The sequence below is a fragment of the Gymnoscopelus microlampas genome (assembly GCF_963454915.1).
Source record: "Gymnoscopelus microlampas genome assembly, chromosome: 12".
Classification (NCBI taxonomy): domain Eukaryota; kingdom Metazoa; phylum Chordata; class Actinopteri; order Myctophiformes; family Myctophidae; genus Gymnoscopelus; species Gymnoscopelus microlampas.
Window position 1 is genome coordinate 27778025 of NC_139949.1, and position 25812 is coordinate 27803836.

At 41.6% G+C, this 25812-nt stretch overlaps 1 protein-coding gene across 1 annotated transcript in view; it reads right to left on the bottom strand.

The window, feature by feature from the left end:
- med13a (mediator complex subunit 13a) overlaps positions 1-12188 on the bottom strand; it is an 84004-nt gene extending 71816 nt beyond the window's left edge. Inside the window, exons 1-2 of the mRNA XM_084074923.1 lie at positions 11579-12188; positions 1749-1983 (exon numbers count right to left, since the gene is read on the bottom strand). Coding sequence (XP_083931049.1) covers positions 1749-1983; positions 11579-11644 — 301 coding nt within the window. The 5' untranslated portion in view covers positions 11645-12188. The remainder of the gene's footprint in view (positions 1-1748; positions 1984-11578) is intronic.
- Between the last annotated feature and the right edge of the window lie 13624 nt (positions 12189-25812).

Here is a 25812-nt window from a genome sequence, read left to right on the forward strand (position 1 = left end):
AGAGGCAGAACCGGGGAGGGGACCAGTGTCTTCCATCTGATGGGAGCAGCTTCCAAAAAAACAGGAAGAGCACGTTACACCACCACCACCCTCCCCAGCTGGGAAGCATTCACACCAGCATGAAACCAGCCCGATGCTGGGAGGGAGGGTAACGTGTGGGGGTCTCTCTCTGTGTCATCAGGTGCTTCAGTGTGTCAGAGTGACTGTGTGATGTTCCAGGTCAAGCCTCATTCCCGCTCCTCACTCCCGATGGCAGTGCGTCATATTGTTCAATTAAAAAACATTCAAAGAACACAACAAGCCCATTGCTACAAGATTACAAAATCTCAGTTCTACAAAGTAGAAGTAGGGTCGCCGTTCGATTGACCAGATGTCATTTCCATAAACAGAAACAGGAATAATTTGTTTGCACCCCGTGGTATGCAGGAACCGTGACTCCAAATATAGATTCCTTATGCCACCAGACTCGCCAACTTGCAACACAGAGCACACTCCATTAGCAGGGTCTGGGCCTGGGCATTTCAGGTTATCACTGTGGCCCGTTAGGTCTGAATAAGCTGCCCATCACAGCCTTTAGCACCCATTTCGAGGTCACTTCAGGTACAACGTCCCTTAATGGAAGTGGGGCTGCCAACCGGAGGCTGTGCATAGCAGAGTTCAATCTCAGTTGCGGAGACCATGAATAAAGATGGCCTCCTCCAGTAATCTGGACCGCTGACACTACTCCAGCTGAAGAGAGTGATGGAGGAAATACGAAAAGGGGGGGAGAGGGGGGTGCACCGACTTCCATGAAGCGTTTGCCTCTTTTCTGCATGACTGCCCCTGCATATTCCATTTTTTATCAAAGCAACTGGAGAAAGAGAGAGCTCCATTCCCTGGCTGCCACCTCCCCTCCTGGACTTCTCATCCTTTAGGTAATGGCGACATGCGACATCAGCTTACTTGTTCTATCTCACCGGTGCAAAGTATAGGTTGCTGGAGGGCAGGAGCCACTTAAGATTCGGCGATAACACACACACACACGCTTTCACTCTTGTCTCTCTCACTCTCATATACACACAAACAAGTAGGAAACAAGTGTGGCACCTTGTTTCTCAGTGGAGATGGAGTTACCCCACAGGTGCTGGCGGGCCAGCCAGCCCAACTCACTCATCATTCAGCCAGGGGGGGGGGGGCACGTTAAGAAGGCATCAGATCACATAGACTCAACACCTCCCAGAAGCTCTCACTTACACAGGAATCTCCCAGTTTGTCTGCCTGACAATCAGGCTGTGAACTGCGTGACTTGTCATCATTGAACAAACTGTCAGATGAAATCTGATGTTTTACGGGTGCCAGCTTTACAAAAGCACTCAACAGTCACTATTTCACTGTCACTTGATAGTGATAATTAACTTCCTTTTAAACCTTCATAACCTTGAGTGAATCCAACAACAAATAAAGTGCAAGGGCAGGTCAAACGGCAGTCGAATTCATCAATCCCATTTCTTGTGTGAGAGCAAAAGACAGCTGGGAGACATAAAACCCTGCATAGAAATTAACTTAAGAAATCATCTCTTTTCACAACCTCCTCTCTGTGACGAGAGGATGAAAGGACGTGCTTTGCTCTTTTTATTTTGAATCGTCCCCGAACCATCACGCACACAAGAGTCAATGAAAGACTTCCATTCAATGCAAGACTTTTGCGACATCTGGTCTGTGCAATCCGCGTTCATGCTCTCTTGCTCGGGGATGAGGGGGGGGGTTACCTGCAAGTTCATGGTGGATGAGATCGGCGAAGTTGGGATCGTCGCCCCACCAGAAGAGCCAGAGCTCCCTGCGTCCTGGCCGCTGGCTCCGCCGCCACACGCTCAGCACGTCCGCCTTCAGGCAGCGGCTGAAGCTGCACAGGATGGGGTCCTCCTCTGTCACCGGGAAGAGGATGGGTGCCGAGGTGGGGCCCTGCCACACATACCTCTTCCATTTGATCCCCGTCAGGTCGGCCTGGAAACAATAGGGGAGGCAGTTAGAGGAGGAATATGGGAGAGAGAGAGAGAGAGAGAGAGAGAGAGAGAGAGAGAGAGAGAGAGAGAGAGAGAGAGAGATCGTACTTGGGAGTAAACATGTGATGCTGAGCCGAGGTTTAAAGAGCGGTTATTAATTAAATCCTTTCATTAATATGAACCTCTAGCCAGATAGATGAAGGAAGAAGAACAGAGGGAGAGAGAGATGAAAATGTAAATGAATAACTTCAGACACATAAACATAGACTGACATGACTTTTTTTGTCTTGTGCCCTTTTTTCAGGTGAGGTGCTTTTACTGTCAACAAGAACAACATGTTCGATATGTAAATTATTAATAAATAATGAAATATCCCAATGCCGGTAAATGTGGTCAGCACCTTAATCCTCATTAATGGTGAGTGCCTGGAGATGGGGGGGGGGGGGCTTTGTCATTCTCTAAACACTGCCTGCCTTTCATAAAGAGAACAAAACACACACAGCAGAAAGCCTCATAGGCAGTAAATCACTGGCAGGGTTATTAAGTGTTAAAGCAGGAACATTACGCTCCACTGCTAGCTAGCACTGCTGCTCATCACCCAAGCACCGACAACCCAACCATGTCTACCACACACACACACACTGTGAAACAACACAGTACACATACACGCACGCACAGCATGCCTCAGGCCTACGTCCTCATTTCCATCATAGCTCTTAGTCTTCTATCTCTCCTTGTAGGCATTTTAAATGATCTGTACAAACATGGACGGCTTGTTTCCGACATGCGTTTAGCTGTGTTCTATGTAGACAGAGTGGACAAGCTGTCGTTCTGTAGATTTAACCAATTTATCTATTACAAATCTGGGGGGGGGGGTTCTTAAATCAAGCGGAGAGGCGTTGAGCCTGAACGAGTGATTACCCGTGCTACTGGTGGGGGAGCGGTGGTCTTTCGCCAAGCTAAGGATAAGCTAGGAGATTTGTGGTGTTAGGGGTAGGAGGGGCTGGGGGCAAGGGGTGTGTGCGGGGTGGCAGGGTGTCAAAACAGAGCATTCTGTGGTGTCAACTAGAGCAGAGCTGGATCACAACAACTTAGGTTAGCCATTGGATAAGCAGTGAGCACATGCAGGCCTGTCAGCACTCAGCACATCTCTCTCAGCATCATATGAGCAAAAATTAAGAATCCAAACTGTCAATGCCGTTTTTACTTCTTTTAACTGCTGCATCTAATCCAACAATACGAAATATTTGTGCACATTGATGCCACATTTTTCAGTCCCAGACCACCAATTACCGATGTTTTGCAGTTTCTAATCAATTAGAAAAACTTAGATTTGATTAAAGATCACAACAATCATAAAGTTCACAATGTGTCCCGTTGCAATGCGTTGTGAGCTTTTAGATCATCTTTTCTTTTTACTTTTGTCATTTTTTCCCCAATAACAACACCAAATTAGGGAGGCCAGATAGGGTGCCTTCACACCTGGATGCTAAATGGCAGTTCCAACATCATAACAGGCAAGTGTAGGGTAAATGAATGATGATGAAAAAAAAACATCAATTCACAATTCCCTCTGTGTCCAAAATAATATAAATGATTATTTGGGACTCCTCGCGATTTTCAACCGCCCCTCAGTCACTTCATCCTGGCGACCAGCCTGCGTTATATTCTATTGTAGAAGCAGCAGGCGGTCCGAGCACCTAGGCTCCAAAGTAGCCTGACAGCATGTCGTGACCGATCCCGACGGCCTTTGCTGCATGTCACTCCTCATCTCTCTACGTGGGATAAAAAAAATAAAAAAAATAAAGCGCAGCCTACCATAACTAATTTATTTAATATCTTAAGTAGGCTTACATTGTTAGTGCTTGGCTTCAATTACTCTGCCTGTAATAGCTTGTAGGATGATATGGGTATACAAAAGCACCATGAAATGGTTTTTCAAGAAGCTGAGACAGAGATAACTCCCTCTCTCTTATACTGTAGGCTAGTAGCTCTCATAAAAATCAGAGAAAGCCAAGGGGTTTTGCCGTGATCCACAGTAGCCTTAAGAAGTGAACGACTGCCGACCGACTTTGGTATTACCCCTGAAGTTAACATCTAAATCCAGTTTCATAGTACAATCCCATATGGAAGACAAGAAGATGTTGTTGAGTTTCTATAGGTTCATATCGGTCAATTGGTCCCAAAACATTTTTTATAAATACCACAATGAAATAAACTAAATACAAACTGATATTTAAAAAAAAATACAATTAAATAGATACATGCATTTATTTATTTAATTGTGGTAGTTATTCTTTCATTTCTGGACCAATGGACTTCCATATGTTTCCCTAGAAATTCTGTCCTATAAATGAGCGACCGTTTCAACCCTGTGACATTTGTTTACATGTTTGGTGAGCTTGACAAAGTGCAATGTGAACGCAAAACGCACCAAATGAAAAATGCAACAATGTTGCAACTTCACCCCAGAATCGCACCGAGTCTACCAAACTATAGGTGTGAAGCTGCTCTAAAAATCAGGATATTGATGTCATCAAAAAAGTCAAATAATGATCTAGGCTATATTATATATCGGCCAAACAAATGTTTTGGTCGAGCTCTTATATCAGTATTCTCGAAAGACAATGTCAACGGTTTGCAAAAATGTATGAAATATGTCATATTTAGCAAAAGGACCATTTTAAACATGTGGTGCAACAGAACAGTTAAACAATCACAAAAGGACATTATTTAGTCCTCTAATGATAGGTCTTACAATGAATCCCAAGCATACAGTACAACATTATGTATGTATGTATTATGTATTTGCTGCATGATAGAAAAATACATTATGCTCCCTAATGAAGGGTCTAGTTCAAAAGGAATTCAAAAACAGCTACAAATTATTGTGCCACTATTTTTATAGTTAAGCACACAGTGCAAATGACAGAGCTTGGTCGGTGTCTAACAACCAGACTACAGCGGTTAGGAGACTCCTTGCAGGAGAGTGTGAGCTTGTATATGACACCTGCAACTTGCTAGGAAACATCTGGGCACAAAATGCAAAGCGAGGGTAGGGGACAACTTTTAAGTGTGAAACCAGATCATATGCACAGCAGGATAAACATTTGGCTAGAGCTCAGTCCTAATTACCCATTCCCAGTGGTTACATATAGGCTGTTCTTTGTTATAGGTAAAATAACTTACCAAGTAAAAATAACTGTGAGAATACATTAACTCAGTAAGACCTGAGGCCGATTCTACGAATGTCTTCTAAAGCCTAACAGTTTTCTGAAAAATGTATGTTGCTATATCATTGGTGCTCAAACTTTTTAATATCAAGGACCCACCAAATGTATTTTGACCCCAATCTCAAAATATTTCGTTCCAGGGACCCCCAGAAGCAATGATTTGAGTAAAACATGTTTGCTTTAAAAATATATATTTATTCAAGGATTTGCACAAATTCACAAGATTTTTCAAAAATAGCAGATCTACAAGTTCATAGCGCGGCACGAATATCTGTTATTTTTGAATAGCAAAAATCTAAAATGACACAGCTTTCCCAGTTTTAATGGGTTAATTAATGATGTAATGTATGTAATTATGTGTTATGATTGTTGTGATTTTTTTATTTAAAAGATCACTCATTGCTTAGGTGCTATTCTATTAAAATAAGCCATGTAGTGTAGCTAGCCACATGCTTACAGTAGGGCATCCATCTCTGTACCAATGCTGTTCACCCTCCACAGATAATCAGCTCTGCTTGTCAGTATCAACTTTATTGTCACGTCACAGGTTTACAGGTGTAAAGAAGTGGGAGAGCAAGGACAAAAACTTAAACGGTAAAGAAAACATGTCAATGTCATGAGAGGAAGAAATCTGAAATATCTACATGTACACATTATGTGTATATATAATATGGGACATAGCATAAACCAGCAGGTACAGTATGTATGTATGTATGTGAGGTTAGACATAAAGTGTGAGTGGTGACACTTTGGTAGGTCCACATTTGAAGCATTTACTTCAGTTTTTACTCTGAGATGGGGCTAAACTCTTTCGTCATCAGTAAACAGCCAAGCATTGTTTGTGTGTCTTCTATGGAAGGTGCTCACTGCTCACTGTGTTGTCTACATCAGTTTAGTAGTTCATTAGCTGTATCTATCTAAAAAGTGCAACTTTAATCAATCTGACGACAACGGTTTTGTGATGTTTATATTATGTTATATATCTTTGCATTTGTTTATGTGATAAAACCAGCTCAGTGGCCTTGTGGTTTAAGTGTCCGCCCTGAGACTAGGAGGTTGGGGTTCAATCCCCAGCCGAGTCATACCAAAGACTATAAAAATGGTACCCAATGCCTCTCTTCTTGGCAGTCAGCATCAAGGGTTGGATTGGGGGTAAGTCCCTGTAGCATCATGTCCAGGGGGTGTACTTGTACATCAAGCTGCCACACAAGCTACAAAAACGGCAGATAGGCTGCTGACCTATGGGCCACATGGCTTGGGAACCGTTGCTAAAAGAGTGACTTTGAGAGCTGTTTCACCATGCAATGTAAGTCATTGAGGAGTCTATTTTTGGAATAACAATGTCTAATCAATGGAGCAACTGAGCATGATATCTCGCCTATTGGACTAGTTGGATCATGAAAAGGTAACTACACCACTCAAACCTTGGCCAAAGAGATTGCGCTATTCAAACATTTAAAAAAAATATCAGATCTACAAGCTCACAATGCATGGCATGTAGATCTGCTTTTTAGAAAACAATTTAAAACTACACATCGGATGCATAATTGCAGAGCCAGATACCGATGTTGACAAAAAGTTCAAATATACTGATATATCAGTTATGGCTTTAATTCCAATGGGTTTTCTCTCAATACGAACAATTTACAATTATCAGCATTTAGCAGACGCTCTTTATCCAGAGAGCATAAAGCATGGTAAACACATACATCAAAAGCAGAGAGAGAGTGTAGTGCCTCAGTAATCTAGGATCATAGGTAAACCAAGAACCTAGCATCAACAACAATAGCGGTTCAATAGTCAACTGTAGATTATACAGTATAAACACTATTGTGTGCTATCTGGCAGCTTCTGAAATAGCAAGCAAAGAGAACACTACCATTTTCCAACATGATCAGTGTTTGCTGAAGTAAATGACCACAACTTGTGAATGCCAAGAGTTTAACTTTGACTGGTAGCACACAACCTCTGCCAACATGACGATAATAAAAGCTACTGATTACTGGAATTGAGTAGTGTAGAATTATTAGACAATGCCTCAAGGCTTACATTAGAAATATATGAGATGGCAGTTACGTTTGTCACTATGAGTATGCTATATTTTTAAACAGTGGTGGAGTTTCTCTGCCAAGTAAGTAACTGAATACATTATGGCACTTTGCCCTCAAAATATATTACACAAACACATACTCTACTCTACCGTAATTGTGGTTTAACCACTTAAGCCCTATATACTTCGTCATACAACTAATGGCCAAAATAAAAATAATAATAAAACGGTGGTTAAATGAAAAGCCTTCATGAGTGCTTCTGGATAGTTCTATTAATTATATTCTATTAATATTGGCCTAACCCTGGTATCCTGTGCTTCAACATCCAACACTGGCTTTATTATTTAAAATAGCATACAGCCTGAAAAGTACCACAGCACATTTAGCTTTGCGGATGTAAAAATAACTGCCAGATGAGTTGTCTTATCATTCACCATCCTACCCTATCAACCTACGAATGCTTGCGGTGCCTTATTCCCCAAGTCTGAGTTTAACGTTCTAATGTAATCAGTATTCCATCATTATCTCTCAACTTGGCAAAGTCCTCATTGTGGCAAATCAAACGTTATCTTTCACACATTTTTATATGTCTATTATATACAAAATGGAAATATATATAATAATGTCATGCCATGTAGCCAACCAACCAAGTCAAGCCTGAATCCCAGTCCTGGGTTATTAGTGGATTATTACTGTGCCATCAGCAGCAATTACAAGCTCCAATAGTAATTAGGCTACACTAAATGTAATCTAAAAATAATTTTAGCACTGGCAGTTCCTTGAACTACAGTATGAGAAGCTATGCTAGATCTGCACCTCTGTCAACAACTGGGTACATGAGTGCTTCACTCTCCATTAACAATATATCCAAAAGGTAGATTGCTCCATGATGGATAAATCTGTTGAGTTCACTGTTGTTGTTATATCTGTCTTTTTTTATAGTAGAAATAGCAGATCTACAAGCTCACAGCGTGTCGCTTGTAGATCGGCTATTTTCACTATTTATACACCACCATTGTACAACGAAGTACAATACAGGGTTAACAATCTATTACAAATGTTGTATATGAAAACGAACACAAGATCTTGCTTGTCGATTATTCGGTTATAAGTCGGTTATTGGTTCTAAATATCGGTTTAGATATATTTTCGGTTAATTGCCCAGCCCTACTCTCAAGGTCAATTAAAACCCATTTAATTTTAGGCTATGTGAAGACAGTGTGTCAAGGAAACATATTTCCTTCCATCTCCTATGATTCCTATGCATGTGTGTTGCACATGCAAACTATGTGCTTCAAGGTCCAAGGTTCAAGATTGTGCTTTATTGTTACATCTTGTGTACAGGTACATAAGAGTCAAACTTATTTTTGTTTGTCTTCCATCAGACAATGAAGCAGCGTAGGTTATAATAATAATAATAATACAAATAATAATAATAAAACCGTAAAAAATATTTCAAAAAAGAAAGAGAGTGCAAAAAAGAGCAAAAAAGAGAACATTATCGTACGTACGCGTGTATATGATCTTGGTATATTATATACACCAACAGCATTGATTGTGTCTGCATGCAACGCTTCTGTCCCTGTTTGTGTATCAGAGTATGCTGACCAAATGCTTACAAAGTCACCCAACAATGCAGGGGAGGCAAAGATGATCATGTCAAGTTCCACTATTCAGTTAGAATAGTGGAAATTGCAACATTAGGGGGAAATTAATATAAAGTCAAAACTGTTTGATGAAGTCAAGCAGTAAGCTTTCATAAGGTGGTGTGCATTTAGGGGTTACGACCCCTGCTTTTGCCAGCCACTCACCTTCCTGTAAGCCACTTAACGTTCTCAGTCTCAGAGCAAATCTAAGTTCAAACAGCTGCCTTCCTGTCTTTCTCCAAGTTATGAGACAAGCAACAGGTGAAGCTACTTAAATCATCTTGCAGATGCTCCTCCAGCAACAGCTCCTTGCACAGTCCCACTGTAACAGGACTGTCAAGAAGTGAACATGAACTTAACAAGTGTGTTTGCATGTTTGTGCTGAAGGATGCAAATCCTACAGGTTTCTAGTCAGCTATCTCTTTTTGAATAGCACTTACAACTAACCCTATCACAATAATTTTAGTTAATCACAATTATTTTGCATAATCATTATAATATGTTCCCTTCATCTGTATAAAAACAGCTGGATGAAATTTAAAGAAATATCGTAAATCAATCATTAGACAATGTGAATTTGTAGATCTATTTTCACTGTTTTTGAACATTTGTGAAAGTATAAAAATGATTAGTTATTTGTCATATCTGACCTGTGCATTGTTTGTTTTAAAGTCTAAAAGGCAAACATAATTGTCATTTTTATTAATATGTTCCAATATTCAAAGCCAAAAATGCAATTAAATCATTAATCACAATAATTTCTATGACAATTAATCATCAACTAACATGTCATGACCTACTTACAACGGCACTGTTTGGTTTTAAATGCTGCTATCGTGGCCCAAAATCATTTGGAGTACAGTATTCACTTGTTGACAAAGTTAAGGGATGTGCCCTGCCAACTGGGGGCAACTCAAACTACTGATTTCATGGAACGCGCTTGTCAGTGATGTATACTAACATGGATAAACAGAGGATAAAGTCCAGATGATGGAAAGAAAAAATAGCATGCTTCAAATAGCAAAATTAAAGAATAGAATGATTGAGTGCAAGCTGATTCCAGACTGGAGTACCGAAAGATAACCTGAAGAGGAAAAAAAAGCCACAATGTGTTCACATTCTTTCGCCATAAAACCACAAAGTGGAGTCTGTTCACAGTGTGAGTCATAACAGCAGTGGTGTTGTGCTTAGTCTCAGTGTGCAGGAAAATGTCAATCAGACAGGCAGCACTACAGCTACTTGTCCCCAACTAGCCTGTCCAGTGCAGACAGGCTTGACAGTCTACACCACTGTTTCCCAAACACTGGGTCGAGACCCATTTGTGGGTCGCAGACACATGCTTGTGGGTCGCGAGTAAATATCCCCTTTTTTTGTTTCTTACATTTAGTTTTTAATTATTATTTTAAAAGATTTTCCAAAAATACATTTTGTTCACAATTTTTCAAAAGAATCCCTGAATAAATACACAAATCAAAGACATTTCATAAATTAGGAAAAAAATAAGTAGTGAAAATAGCAGTTCTACAAGTTCTTTCACTAGTTTTGGTCCCGGGCAAACGTTTCTCTTTTGGGTCTTGAGCTAAAAAGTTTGGGAACCACTGCTCTACATGACTTAACTTCAAGTCTTCTGTCAAGTTTTGTGGCCAGGAGAATAGTCTCAGGCCACAGAGCAGGACAAAATAAACTCCACGGGTTGTGTTATGTTATGTTCACACACAGTAATCCAAGCAACGTACAACTGTATAAACCTCCTGTATTTATTGCCATGCCTTGTTCATCTGAGGATATTGAGCGCCTGTTTTGTTTGGCTGGAAACGAGACTTGTGAACTTTTCCAAGAGGGAGGAAGCACAACCACAACTTCTTAGGTAACAAATTACAATTGACAACAGTCAAGTGTAATATGAGAACACTAGAGACACTGAGAAATTGCTTCTAAAGCGACTAAAAAAACATAAGCCTTTCAATGCCCTGAGATTATCAACTACCTAATGACTATTAAATATCCAAGAATGCATGCCAGAGATTATATAACGGTTTGGTCCCGTGTCCCGGTTGGTGTGTGTACTAGAAACGAAAGTCCACAACAAACGAGATATTACACAAATGATTGGGGGAAATGTATAAATAGAACGAATGCAGCCACTGACAGCTTTGTCAACACGAGAGCTTTCTACACAAGACATAACAAGTGTGCTGGAATCAGTCATCCAGCTGCACTGCTGAGTATTCTGTGTTGTGAGTGAATAACATGACAGATACTCTGTGTTTTTACAGAAGACAATCATCTGCATTCAATACCGATACAGTGTAACGGAATGTGGTTAATTATGACCAATTAACGACACATTGCTGTCTTTGCAGAAGCTTAACAAGAGAGAAAGTGTTTGGCTTTCGGGTCAGCACTTGGCAGGCGACACATATTGCAACATATAATGGAAAAGAGGAGATAATAAAGTGGCCTGGGTTGTAAGTCACTGACAAAGTGCCTAAACAACGTTACAGTGTGGCGAGAACTCATCTGGAAACATTGTTGCCGAAGATGATGTCAGCCAGACAGGCCATAAGCCTGCTCTCCTCCTCCAGCTAAGCTACTATCAACTGTTAGCTTAGCCCCTCTCAGCTAGTTAAAAATGGCTGCTTTTCCTTTAGTTTTAAATCTCTTACCAGACAGAATAGATTGGAATGGCAGTCCTCCAAGCTGGCCCCGTTCGGTACAAAACAAGAACTCATCCTTTCAGTGCGCGATCGAACATTCCACCATTTCAGTTCCCGGGGAAAGAAAGAACAATCTTGCAATTGTGTTTTCTATTAAAGATGTGCTGGTCCAATCAACGAGAATTATTATTTTTTAACATTTGGCTGCAGGATAGTTCATCTAACAACCTTCCGATTGCAGTTCCTCGTCCAGGATAAAAGGCGATTTTTGCGACTTTGCGATCTCTACATCGGCATCTTAAAAACACACTGTGCAAATTTCAAAGGAAGCGAAAAATGTTGATAAAACAAAAAGAAAAGGGGAGCAAAGAAGCAACTCTCCCCCTCCCCCTTATAGCCTAGAACGGTCTCTGATCAAAAAACGTCCCGTCTTACTCCTCCACCACCACAAAATCCAGTCTAAAAACGAAATGCATCCTCAAAAAAGCGATCGACATCCGTGCCATCGGCCTATATTTTTATGGTTATTTCAACCATTATTATTTCAGTCTCGGTTGGTTCCTGTTGGTTTCCATTTGAATTCATGGATTCCTTTCTTTAATGGCGGCCACAGGGACAACTCTGCCTTTCCAGAGCCTATTGGCTCATTCGTGGTCATGAGGGGTGTAATAACACAAGAGTGATAGGTGTTGCCCGCTAGGCAAGCGCAAGTGGCGCTACTGAGCAACAGATTTTGTTACTAATGATCAAACCTATAAACTCCTGCTCACTTACACAGGGCACCACCTAGTGCATGTGATGGTGCACTTACAGAGGAAAGTATCAGATGCATAATGCGCCCTTGTGAGAAGATTTGATGAGTACCAGCTCACAAGCACTATTTCATAATGGACACTGTCACTGGCTGGCTCAAGTTGTGACTGTGTTATGACCAATGGTGGAAAAAGTAAAAAAAAATTTTTACTAAGTAAAGTCCTGTATACAACATTTACTTGAGTAAAAGTACAAAAGTATTGGCAGATGTACTCTTTATGCAGAATGTACCATTTAACAAGTTTTTAAAATGTATTAAAGTTTTTTGAAAATAGCAGATCTACAAGCTCACAATGTGTCCAACCGCAATGCGTTGTGAGCTTGTAGATTGGCTATTTTTAAATAGCTGAAGTATAGGGCTGAAGTAGTTGTATGTTTTGTAATAATAATTAAAATCAACTAGTAACTAAAGTTTTCAAATAATTGCAGTGGAGTAAAAGTACAATTGCCTCTGAGATGTAGTGGAGTAGAAGAAGAAAAACTTTAAAACATTTTCAAATTGTTTCTCAAACACACACACACATTAGTTTCGAGACTTCAACATGAAATGTGCTACATTACAAAATATTTGTCATTTTTAGCAGTGGAAACTCTGCCTTGTGAAGCCAGAGGGTTTGTCAGAGTCTAGGCCTAATACAGTTATAAGCAAAAACATTTTTCTTTCTTTCTTTCTTTTTGTTGCAATTGTAGTCCTGCACAAAACCTCATTGATATGTATGAGTTGTGCCCTTTCACGGAATTCTACAATGTTCTAACTAATGGTGTCAATCACTAAATATGTTCAACACAAAGCCTGAATTCAGGATAAAGTTATACATTTTTTGTGATATTGGCTGAGGCGAATTCTTCGACTAAAACAAAATCTAACTCAAAGCAGATCGTTGGAGAACAAGGCTTTATAGGTAATTTTTGTTTTTCAAGTTTTCGTAAATATTAGACCTTTCTTCAGGCCATCTGAATTTTTATTTTATTTAACAATTGCGCCCAAAACGTTTCCCCCCATATTCCCGAGTAGCCTCAGTTCAAACCTATCCCTCATTTGGTTTCAAATTGGGAGTTTCATGGAATAAGAGGCTATTAACATCTACTACTATTAATGAGTTTTTATCAAGTCTTTATCCCGTCATTATCCGAGGAGGCTTCCTCCTAATTACAACACTATGTAATCTGTGTTTAGTCATGGAAGTTGTTTCTATAAATCACTGGTAACTAGGAGACCTTGCTGGTTCATGGTTTCTGTGGTATTATCCTGTCAGTCTCTAACGAGCAATTATGTTCCCTCTAATAAACCATTTTTATTCAGTAGTTTCCTCATGAAAGTTATTATTATCTAACAGAAGGCCCATATTTTTTGCCTTGTTATCTCACCATTACCCAAATGTTTCGGTTTCTCTGCCACAATAATCCGTTTGTGGATGCAGAGTCACAGCACTATAAAATATAACACTATTATTTTCTTTCTCTGGGATTGCGCCGTCATCTGGGATTATAAATAATTCTTCCTCTTTGCAATCAACCATATTGAGTGCTGAGAAAAACAGACTCCAGAGCTGGAAGTGCAGGTCTCTGTGCAAAGCTATGCAATAAAATCATGTGTTAATTTAATATGTTCAATAGTGTATTTGTACACTAAAATTAACACTCAGGTAATGATAAAGGTTCACTCCTCCAGAACTCCTACAGAGTCAGGGAAGTGTGTCAGATTAAGAAGTGAAAATGTAACAGAGAGAGAAGCTAACAAACACTTTTCACACGTACAAATACAAAGCTATTCTAATACAGATTTTCAGGCCACTATGTGGTCTGAAAATCTATTTTAATGTGGTCTACATACGGTTCACCCACATGGCAATTTTAATATAAGACAAGACATTTGTGCTCTAAAGCCCTCAGGAACCATGAGGTCTCTGTCTCCATTGAGCTGATCCTGAAGGATGCTCCATCCTGAAATAATGAATAAGGTCCCGTTCAGTGCACCATACTTTATTTATCATAACTGTCCTTGGCATGAAAGATAGCATCTGTTAAAAAAGACATACTGTAGCAAAAGTGAAGTTTTCATAGCACAATACTTAACAGAGAGGCAAGATTGCTGTCATGGCTGCTGATGGTGTTCTTTCACATACAGCATGTCGGCCAAATTTCACAAAGATGTTCTGTCATATGTATTCTATTCTAAGAACAATTGAGAACAGAGTGGAAATGTAAGATAGTTTGGAGATGGCCAACTGCTCTTGTGACATCTGATTTGACATGCTCTGTCGCTCGCTGCCATTCTGTGAGGGGAGTTTGTCAGAGGGCCCTCTCTCTCACTGTTGTGTGACTAAATCCAGGAGAAAGTGAATAACAAATCGTAGCCTTAGCCAGAAAGAGACATGGCCTGAATTTAATGAGCCCCCTGGTCAGATAACACATCAAAACAGTAACATCTGGAACAGGATATTAGCCTGGGCTATCATTTCATAAACTGATAGTAGACATACAGTATATTGGAACATGAAACAAGTCAAATAAAAATCCAAAGTGAAAATCCAGTGTGGAGAAATATGCCTCGAGTCTCTGGTTATGTGTGTGTGTTTGTTTGTTTGTTTGTGTTTGTTTGTTTGTTTGTATGTATGTGTGTGCAGTGTGTGTGCAGTGTGTGTGTGCAGTGTGCACGCTCACGGATGCGTGCGTGTGTGGTGCGTGCGTGCGTGTGTGCGTGTGTGTGTGTGTGTGTGTGTGTGTGTGTGTAACGTCTCTGTGTGTAATATGACTGTAGACAGGACGTCTCAGAAAAAGGATGAACACTGTTGTTGCTGCAGGACCACGTGACGTATTTGCAAAGCTTTCTGCTAATCAATAAAATTGACCTGCCATGTAGGAGAGCCTCCACTGACAGACACAGCACAGCATCAGCAGCCAGTAGCATTTAAGGCCACAAATCCAAGGTCCATAGTTCAACAGCAGCGCTCGTGTATTACAAAGCACAAGTGGTAGTATCTCTTTCCGAGCCCCTGAAGAGATGGAATAGTTAGAAGGTCAACAAGGGTACCACATTCAAACAAAGTGGCGCACCTTCCAACCCCTGTACCAACACAAAGCATACAGAGATATGTGCTTTTGCATCCTCTTGCATGGTTTCTATCCTTCTCTCTCTCTCTCTCTCTCTCTCTCTCTCTCTCTCTCTCTCTCTCTCTCTCTCTCTCTCTCTCTCTCTCTCTCTCTCTCTCTCTCTCTCTCTCTCTCTCTCTCTCTCTCTCTCTCTCTCTCTCTCTCTCTCTCTCTCTCTCTCTCTCTCTCTCTCTCTCTCTCTCTCTCTCTCTCTCTCTCTCTCTCTCTCTCTCTCTCTCTCTCTCGCACGCACGCACGCACGCACGCACGCACGCACGCACGCACGCACGCACGCACGCACGCACACAGAGCACTCAATATGACCGTATGAGCAGCCATCGGCTGGGTCAATCTGAAACAGAATTTCCCCAGCAGGATTAAGGTCTACATTATTGTTATTATAAATAAAAAGCACAGATACACACACACGCAAGATGGTCTTGTGATGATAACCAGGGTTTTGATATTCCATACTGTTTGCTTGTAATTGGCTTCAAAGATTTGTGGCTGGAACTGACACATTCCTGGGTAGGCCACCCAGCCGGGAGATGACCTGTGCTCCAAGGAGCGCCCTTTATTAGTAGAGTTTCAGTTCTTCTCTCACAGAGCCTCATATACTGTACACCAGCTTTATTCCAGTTTGTGAGTTTCTTGGGATGAAAAATTCCGGGAACCCCTTTTTCATTTTCTCCAGAGAACTGCAGTGCAGAAGTTGGATTGGACTCCTCTGCTTCCTTCTGGTCTAGCCAGGGTGGGACGTTGCACTTCACATGCATGCTTGATTGAGGGCTCAACCCAAAGTGCTCCAATCAGCCTAATGTCTTGTCAGCTTCTCAGGTCAAAAGGAATTGGTGTAATAATGGTCTTTCGGTGAGATCCAATACTGTATGTCTTTTCACTCTTGGACTTAAGCCCGATATATACTTTATCGTACAACCGATTTTAACTGTTGGTCTGGCTGTTTTCCTCATCAACTGTCATTGATTGATTTATTGATTGATCGAATACTTTATTAACCTGACTGTACAGGTAGTACAGTCAAAGGTTATGCTAAAAGGATAACACAAAAATCCACAGGGGGGCTTGTCTCCATTGTGGTCCATTGTACTCAATTAATCAGACATACATATAATATATATAATATACAATACAATCCAGTCAGTGGTCAGCCCTGAATTACACGTGGCCTACAACAAAATAGATGGATCTCTTATAACACAACCCAGATCGCGTCACTCAAAAACAGGGCTGCCAACATTGGACTGTGAGAATCAAGGAGTATTTTCTTGTTTGGGGGGGTGAAACTTTTTAACAGAGTAGATGTAATTTCCTGTGTTCTGGTGAATTTTGTGAGTTTGATCAAGGAGCAATCAAGGAGAAATTACAATCCAGGAGTCCAGAAGGAGATGTGGTCAAAATCAAGGAGACTCCTGCAGGATCCAGGAGGGTTGGCAGCCCTGCAAAAGCTGTTAAAGGGTTGCTCTTCATTAAAGTGTCTTTTGTGGTTAAAGTGCTTGTCAACTTTGTTTGTTTTAACACTACTTGGCTTCTTAATCTGTCTGTGTAAAGCATTGTCCATGAGTGGGGGCAGTGGCGTTTCATCAACTCCTGAAGTTGTGTGTGTGTGTACAGTATGTGGGGGGTCAGATTGTATTGGGAGCTCCTTGGCACAGTCTGTAGAGGAACATTCCAGGCACACAAATAAAAGCCATATAGCCACCCCCTTTGTTGCACTGCTGACTAGACAAGAGCCTTTCTGCAGGGCTGCACCGCGTCGTGTGTCCCCGCTGTTAAATGATGTGACACACTTCTTTCCACCGCAGTCCTTTCACAGGCTTTCGTTGTTATTCTCTCTCTCTCTCTCTCTCTCTCTCTCTCTCTCTCCACCCGACTTTCGTAAGCCCCCCCCCTTCTCTCCCTTCCATATACAGTACTTTCACACAACACACATGGCAAGCATATGAAGGTAAAGGTGTCTACATGGAAGAGATTTCCCCCTCTCTCCTTAAGCAGCCTTCCTGCCCTGCAGAAACCAGCATGGGATTAATAAATTCAATATGAATTGAAAGCTAATGAAATGAGCACCCCCGCCTCTCTCCCCGTCTGTCTGCCTGCCTGCCTGCATGCCACTTGGAAGGAAGCTGAGAAGAGAGCTCAGTGAAGAGAGAGAGAGAGAGAGAGAGAGAGAGAGAGAGAGAGAGAGAGAGAGAGAGAGAATGAGATCATTGTAGAAATTACACCATCAAAAGCAGCAGTCAGCGAAAACATAAAACTGGGCCGCTGTCAGGAGGCTGACCTTCGTGACTGGCTACAACATGCCTGGCATTCCTCTGTGACATGGTGCTTTGTCATTTCCTTCACAGTGACACTGGGGACAGGCTAAGTCCTGGATAGGGGCCCTCACACCATGTTGCAGAATGGTACAGTTCTTATAACTAGGCCGATGACCGCTGGGAATGAAGCCTGTTGGGAACGATGCCCGTTGAGAACGCATGCCCCTCCAGAGATATGCAATACCCGGTGTACACATAGTTAGCGTAGTGGTTTTACCCATTGTAGCCGTTGTCAGTACTTAGCGCAGTAAACTTTATCATAGCACTTGGAGGCCAGCCTATCATGTCAGTACTATGACGTCATATTGATGACATCAGGGATCTCTATATGGGCCTAACATTGGCAACCTGTTATTTCCATACTGTATATGGAAATCCATTGCTGCATCTCGGTTCTGTACCGCCAATCTGACTGACTTCGCACTCGGCACATCTCTCCCTTGGGTCCTTGGAAGTTTGAAGTCGATGGGTCAGCCGGCACTCGTGATATGGGACACACACACACTCACTTTTACTGTTTTTACCTGTGAGAGTTACTGCTCTATGTGAGCCTGTCACCAGGCTCATGGATTTTTGTCCTTTCCTTGTGTTTTTTTTTTACGCTGCAGTGGATTGTGGATTGTATCTCTTTGTGGACTACATGATTGAACCAGACACTGCGCTGACACTCTTTACACCTTAATCTTGTGTACAATGATATTCTTTTTGATCATCTTTTTGATAATCTTTTTGCACCTTAATATCTAATACCATGTACAGTATACAGTATATACCGACTGGATGGATATGCTATGTGTGTATATATATATATATATATATATATATATATATATATATATATATATATATATCTTTTTCCCCTTGCTCCCTCTGTCATCCCCCTTTTCTTCTCTTTCTCCTTACTAGAAATAACAGACGATGGAGCTCGTACAAAAATGAATTTCACACCTGTAAACCTGTGATGTTACAAACTGATTCTGAGCTGATTCTGATTCAGGGATCTCCATATATGGGCATAAAAGGGACACAGTCAGACAGACAGATACAGAGATCTCCATATACTGTAAGGACATAAAAGGGACACATGTATTAGTTCCAGCCGATCCTACATCACTCCCTCAGGTCCTCTGTGAAGCGCACGGCAAGTGAAGTCGATCAGTCGGACGATTCTTGAGATATGCAGGGTTCACTGTCACTCACGGAGATAACGTGCATTTATAGATATAGATGACTAGTGGTAAACACCAACTTTTTTACAGTATGAGCAGCATCGTTTTTGTTCTTCTCTTCTTTCCCCTATAAAATATTAATAATGTTTTGTTGACAAGTTTTTATTCCTGCAGAATACAGGATAAAGCCTGGGAGGAAACTCCTTTTAAGCCTTTAATTGTCCCATACTGTAGTAGGTTGTACGCACACATCGTTACAGGGTTATCTTGAATCCTTTCCCTCAGGAGTTTGCAACGAGTGCCACAGTAAAGGACACACCTGCCAAAGATATGACATCCATGTTTGTACACAGTTGTGCAGTTTTCTCATCATCCATGCAGGCTGTTGCAATTAGATGAGAAACAGAAGGAGAGAGGGAGACAGAGACATATGGAGAGAGAGGAAGATAGAGACATGGACACACACAGACAGACAGACATACACACACACACACTCACAAAGAGAGGGATGGTGGTTAGAGTTCAATTCAAGGGCAGAATGAGTAGCATGTAGCAGTAGCAGTCAGCCCTGAAGGGCTGTTGATATAGCGGATATCCTCGAGCCGTAGGACCAATCATGTTTCCCATTAGAGAGGCCTCATTTCTTAATTGCTTAATTGGAAGCTGTGTGTGGGATGGAGAGGCTCCAGAATTCATGTGTTGTAAATGCACTCTCTCCTCGCCGCAGCTGATTAATACTACAGACCTGTTTCCCCTTGTAGGCCTCCCCCCCTACAAACACACACACACACACACACACACACACACACACACACACACACACACACACACACACACACACACACACACACACACACACACACACACACACACACACACACACACACACACACACACACACACAGTTTGTCCTCCCCCTGTCTTCAGCTTCCTGCATGAGAGCTCATTACTTTAAATGATCATAGTGGGGAAAATGCAACACTTACATTTTCATAAAAATAATAATCAAATAGTAAAAATATTTTCACTAGTTTGGGTCCTGGGGAGACAATAAAATGTCTCTTTTGGGTCTCGAGCAAAGAAATTTGGGAACTACTGCCCTAGTTCCTACATGATGTCACGTGCGGAAAATAGCCTATCTACAAGCTCACACAGGGCTTGTAGATCTGTTATTTTCAGCATGTGACCATGTCAAAGTGTGTCAAATTTGGCTTCAGTCCACAAATTAAATAGAATTTTGGGCGTGCCGGGTAGCTCAGCCAATCATATTATGTTCCTTGTGAGTCGCGAGGACCCAAATTCAAATACAACTCCTGTCACGTCTCACCTCCCTCTCCCCTAGGTCTCTCTAAAATATTATAATTTTTTTGATAGTAGGTTGATGGATGTGTGAATACAATGTAAGTCCACTCCTCCCTTTTAACAGGTTATTAGTGGTAATACAGTACAATGACCTCATCATCTACTGGTGAAAGGAAAAACCCTGCTTGTTCTTGTGTCTCCCACATAGAGGCTTTGCCATAGGGCATGCAACATACCTCTGAGACCTGCATAGCAATGCATAGCAAAGATCTTGGTAATTTACCTCCAGCCTGCGAGAGCCATCTTCCATCCATCCATGTAACAGACAAAAGACACATGGCCAAGGATACAGCACAGCACACAGTTCAATATTGTATGGGATGTCTGTCAATATTTATGAACAGGGCATATTTGAACATATGACTTACTGGTCAATAAGTTCACCAAGTGCAGTGCCCAAGGTCTGTGTAAATAATGCTGCTCCATTAGAGAATATTGAAAGCTTATCCTCCCCTGCTCTTTTGTTAAAATATACAGTATAGGCTACACCTGTCCTGAGAGGTGTAATGATGATTTCTCAGGACCAATACTGAATAACATTGGAATTCTATTTCTCAGAGCAGTCTGGTGAAACAGCGGTGTGTTCAATGTTATTGTGTACATGCCCAACGTAAGCCAAGCAAGTAGCTTGATATCGTTTATAAGATGTCGAGGACACATCCTTCTGCCAATAGAGATTAGATTGGTGTGTGTGTGTGTGTGTGTGTGTGTGTGTGTGTGTGTGTGTGTGTGTGTGTGTGTGTGTGTGTGTGTGTGTGTGTGTGTGTGTGTGTGTGTGTGTGTGTGTGTGTGTGTGTGTGTTTCTTTCTGTCTGTCTGTCTGTCCGTCTGTGTATGTATTTCTGTCTGTGATCATGTGTGTGTGTATGAATGCGTTTGATGTTATTATTCATAGCGCAATATGCCATAAATGCTCTCAACATGTGCACACATAGTGCATTCATAAATGATGCAGGATTGCATCTCAGTGCTGTATTTACAGTGTAAGGTGTCTAGTTCTGAGTTGCAATATGGTTGAATTGCACATTATTTGATCATTCTGCATTGCTCACAGCTATGATTCGTATTTACACAGTTCAGAATCTTCATTTTGCAATAATGTTGCTTATGTGAATAGGAATTAAACTTCAAAATGTTTCATTTGTGTTCAATGTGCACTTTCATTAGTGTCCATGTTATTTGGGGATTTGCTGGGTTAAAATACATTTCACAAGCCAATTGCCCAAGTGTCATGAAATAAATAAATTAGTACTGTACACCATAGCACAAAAATCACTGTTAATGCTCCCTCCAAGTTATGTGTTTTGTTCTGTAATTAACAGCAATAGTCTAAAATATGTAACTAGCCTGTTCATTGACAATTTTGCTTCTTTAAAAAAAACTGATTGTTCTTTAAAGTACTATTTTGCTTGTGAACAACTTAGAAAGACTGTTTTAGCAGAGAATGTTTGGCTTGCAAATCAGATGTGCCCTCACATGTCTGAGTGCTTTCATGATACCACTTCCAGAGCCTGGAAAGAGACAAAGGGCCCCAGTAACGTCATTGTGATATATCAACACTGCCACTTTGAAATGATCATTGCCAATGAAGCACACGTGTGGCAGACAGAACAGCAACATATTTAACAAACTGCCATTTTAAGGAACTAGATATTCAGGCCACTATGTGGCCTTCCTATACTGCGCTGATCAGAGCAATGGTCACAGAGTTATGGCCATTTGAAGTCTTAGATTGGATTGGAGCATCGGTGTGCCTGTGCATGGCCCCTTCAGAATCAGAATCAGAACTGATGTGACAACTTTATTGTCACATCACAGGTTTACAGGTGTAAAGAATTGGGTGATTTCTTTTTTTGTGCAAGCTCCATTGTTTTTGTTCAGGGAGAGCAAGGAGAAAAAGAAAGATATCTACATATACACATAGCATATCCAGCTGGTACAGTAGAGTACATGAGGTTAGACATAAGGTGCATGAACATAGAGTAGCAGCAGGTACAGTGTGAACATTATATGGGACATTAAGGTTCACAGGTACAAGCCACATGATAGATCCACAAGGAAAAGTAAAGTCCAAGGCCAGCCTGGTGACAGGCGGTGGTCATGCCTTGTTCAACAGTCTAATGGTAGCCGGGCTGAAGCTCTTCATAAACCTGGCGGTCTTGCCCTTGATACTACAGTAGGCCTCCTTGCCTGGCCGTGGTCGTCTAAAACGGGGTTATAATTGGTCTAACAGTGAAAGTTTTTTAGACGTCTAGGCTTAGCCTAGACGTTGATTAGCTGTTTTTTAAGCGTCTGTAAATAGACGTCTATATTATAGATGTCATTTCAACGGCTATAATATAGACGGTCTATAAATAGACGCTTAAAAAACAGCTAATCAACGTCTAGGCTAAGCGTCTAAAAAACTTTCACTGTTAGACCAATTATACCCCCGTTTTAGCCTAGCCCTTAGGCATATTTTAGACGTCTAAAATAGCCCGAAAAATGCTCAGTGGGGTATGAACAGTTTGTGGCTGGGGTGGTGTCTGTCCTTGATGATGCGCTGAGCTTTGACTATATACAACTACTCTTGTTGTACAGTTCCTGGAGGGAGGGAAGCTCACCTTCCATTATGCGCTCAGCCAACCGCACCACTTGCTGTAGGTTTTTGTGTTCGTGGCGGTGAAGTTACCTATACTGGTTTTGTTGCCTGAAGAAATTTGGAATAGGCTCAGCTCAGGCTGTACAGCTAAATTGAAAGTGTTCTGTCAGGCTGTGTTACTGACACAGCCTGACAGAACGCTTTCAATAGTACAGCCTGATGATGCGGGGTCTACTCCGAACTTCTTTAGGCGACGAAACCAGTATAGTTGCTTTTGAGCCTTTTTCCTCACATGCGTGGTGTGTGTGTGTCCCTCCTCGATGTTTACTCAGAGGAACTTGAACTCGCTGACCCTTTCCACTGCAGCTCCATCGATGAAGACGGGCGTGTGCTCTCTCCTCGACCTCCTGAAGTCCAAGATCAGCCCCTTGGTTTTGTTGACATTGAGGGCGAAGCTGTTCTCCTCGCATCAGAGTGCCAGTGAACTGATCTCATCTTTATAGGCAGGCAGACTCATCATTGTTGACAATCTGGCTCATTACTGTCGTGTCATCAGCATACTTGATGATGTTGGAGCTGTGTGTGGCTGTGTAGTCAATCTAGTCATGCATGTACAGGGAGTAGAGAAGAGGGCTCAGCACGCATCCCTAGGGTAATCCAGTGCTGAGGGTCAGGGGGTCAGATGTGATGGCAGTTCAACAGGAAATCTAGTATCCAGTCACACATGTTTGGGTACAGCTCTAGGTCTCTGAGCTTTGTGTTAAGCCTTGCTGGGAAAATGGTGTTGAGAGCCGTATTCCACGAATAACATACTGTATGTACGTACTTGTACTTCAGATTCTTGTCATCCATGTGCGAGAGGACGACGTGAAGAGCCATGGCAATTGCGTCGTACATGGATCTGTTTTTACGGTATGCAAATGCCACGGTTCCCACCCTCTAGACAATTTGAACAGTTTTTGTCTAATCTAGGCACCTTTCATGTTAAAGGATTTATACAATAAAAGTATCGGCTTTCTGTTATTTCTATGCTGTTTTTCAAAAAATAAGCATTTTTTCCCCTATACTACCCTGTGCGACGTATAATGAGCCGATCTCCGTGAGGACGGAGGTCACAGAGAATATTCCATGATTTTTCAAAGGTACAGTAAAATCTCCGTTTTCTCTGGCAAGGGGACCGGAGACGGATGAATGAATGAATGAATTCCTGGCAGTGAAAGAGTTAATATAGGATGTCCATAACATACTATATTACTGTAGTACTGCTAGTGCTGATGAACCCTGTAATTATTTCGGGTTCACTATAAATCGTGGACAAACAATGGATCCCAGTTTCATGTGCGTGTGTGTGTGTGTGTGTGTGTGTGTGTGTCTGATGAGTCAGAGTTTACCCTCAGTGGAATAAGAGCCCAGGGGTGTGGGTGCAGGTGTGTGTGTGTGTGTGTGTGTGTGTGTGTGTGTGTGTGTGTGTGTGTGTGTGTGTGTGTGTGTGTGTGTGTGTTTGTTTGTGGGGGGGGGGGTCTGCTACTGCTGCTCTTCTGTCACTGTGGCCTTTTAACACAGCCAACAACAACACGTCTGCGTGCGGTGCACTTTCAGTGAGAGCTTGTTATGTAGGCTAGCTACAATGAGCAGCCTGGCTTCTAAAGAAAGCTTTACTACTGCGATGATAACTGTTACATTTTCTAAACACCAGAGCAATGCCCTCGTACCCCTTGTTGCTAATATAATAAGGATGTAATAATAGTACTTCTTTAGAAGTTACTTTATTTGTTTTATCATCTGCCTTGTTAGTGTCCTCAACCAACTTGTTAGGGTACTCAAAACCAACAGAACAGACACATACCTTATGTATATGCTACACCATAGAACCCCGTTTTTCTTAACACTGATGTTGATGCAGTCCCTGTTAGAACAAAGCCATGAAGAAGGGAACCACTAACGATGACAATGTGTGTTTATGTGTCAATGCCATTTTCATGTTTTTTTTAACTATTGTACCCAGCATGGGGCCACACATGCCAGACACCCACTGGCTGCATTCGTCCAGGTGGGCTCCTGCTGAGAGTCAGAGAGCTCTATCTGTTCAAAGAAACGGCTCACAATTAACCCTTCAGGGTGTGTGGACTGTGGAGTCTGGCCTTACACTCAACTCTGCCATCTCACTTCCACTTGTTTCTTTTGTTGGCAATATTGTCAGCAAAGGAAGGGGGGGGGGGGAGTTGTTCTTAGTACAGCACTTCTGATCAGACTTTGTAATGAGAAAAATAAGAGACAGATCTGTCAAGCCCCTTACCTTTCTTCTTAACGCTTTGACTAGCACAGATGAAAATGATACAGAGTGAGGTTTGCCAGTTCTGTATTCTATGGGACTGGTTAAGAAACAGGGAATAGAGTAGGAGGAAATTCCTCCTATAGTGTAAAACATCGGGTAACAACACTCCAAGCTGGCCAGGAAGTGTTTTAAATGCCAAAACTGTGGATTCATGCGGCCGAATGAGCAAGCCTAACTTCATTAGATAAGCTTCTTTACAGTTCACTTCACCTCAGGTGATGCTATCCCATTGAAGTACCTATCTTGTTTATACATTAGATCAAGTAGTATCACAACATAGTTCTTTTTTTCTAGAGTGAACTGCATTATTGAGATTAGCAGAACAAAAACGCAATCTCTCATAGAGACAGAGACGATAACAGAGACACCTCTTAAATTAGAACGAACCCACAGTTCACCCAGATACAGATATCCACAAAAGGTCTGCCAGTACTCACTCACATCTGTAGCCTCAACCTAGTGAAATTCTGTTTTGCGGGGGCCAAGCTTGCCAACATGGAATGACTTGACATAGACTAGAGCTCTGCGACTGCGTGGTAGAGAGAGAGAAAGAGAGAG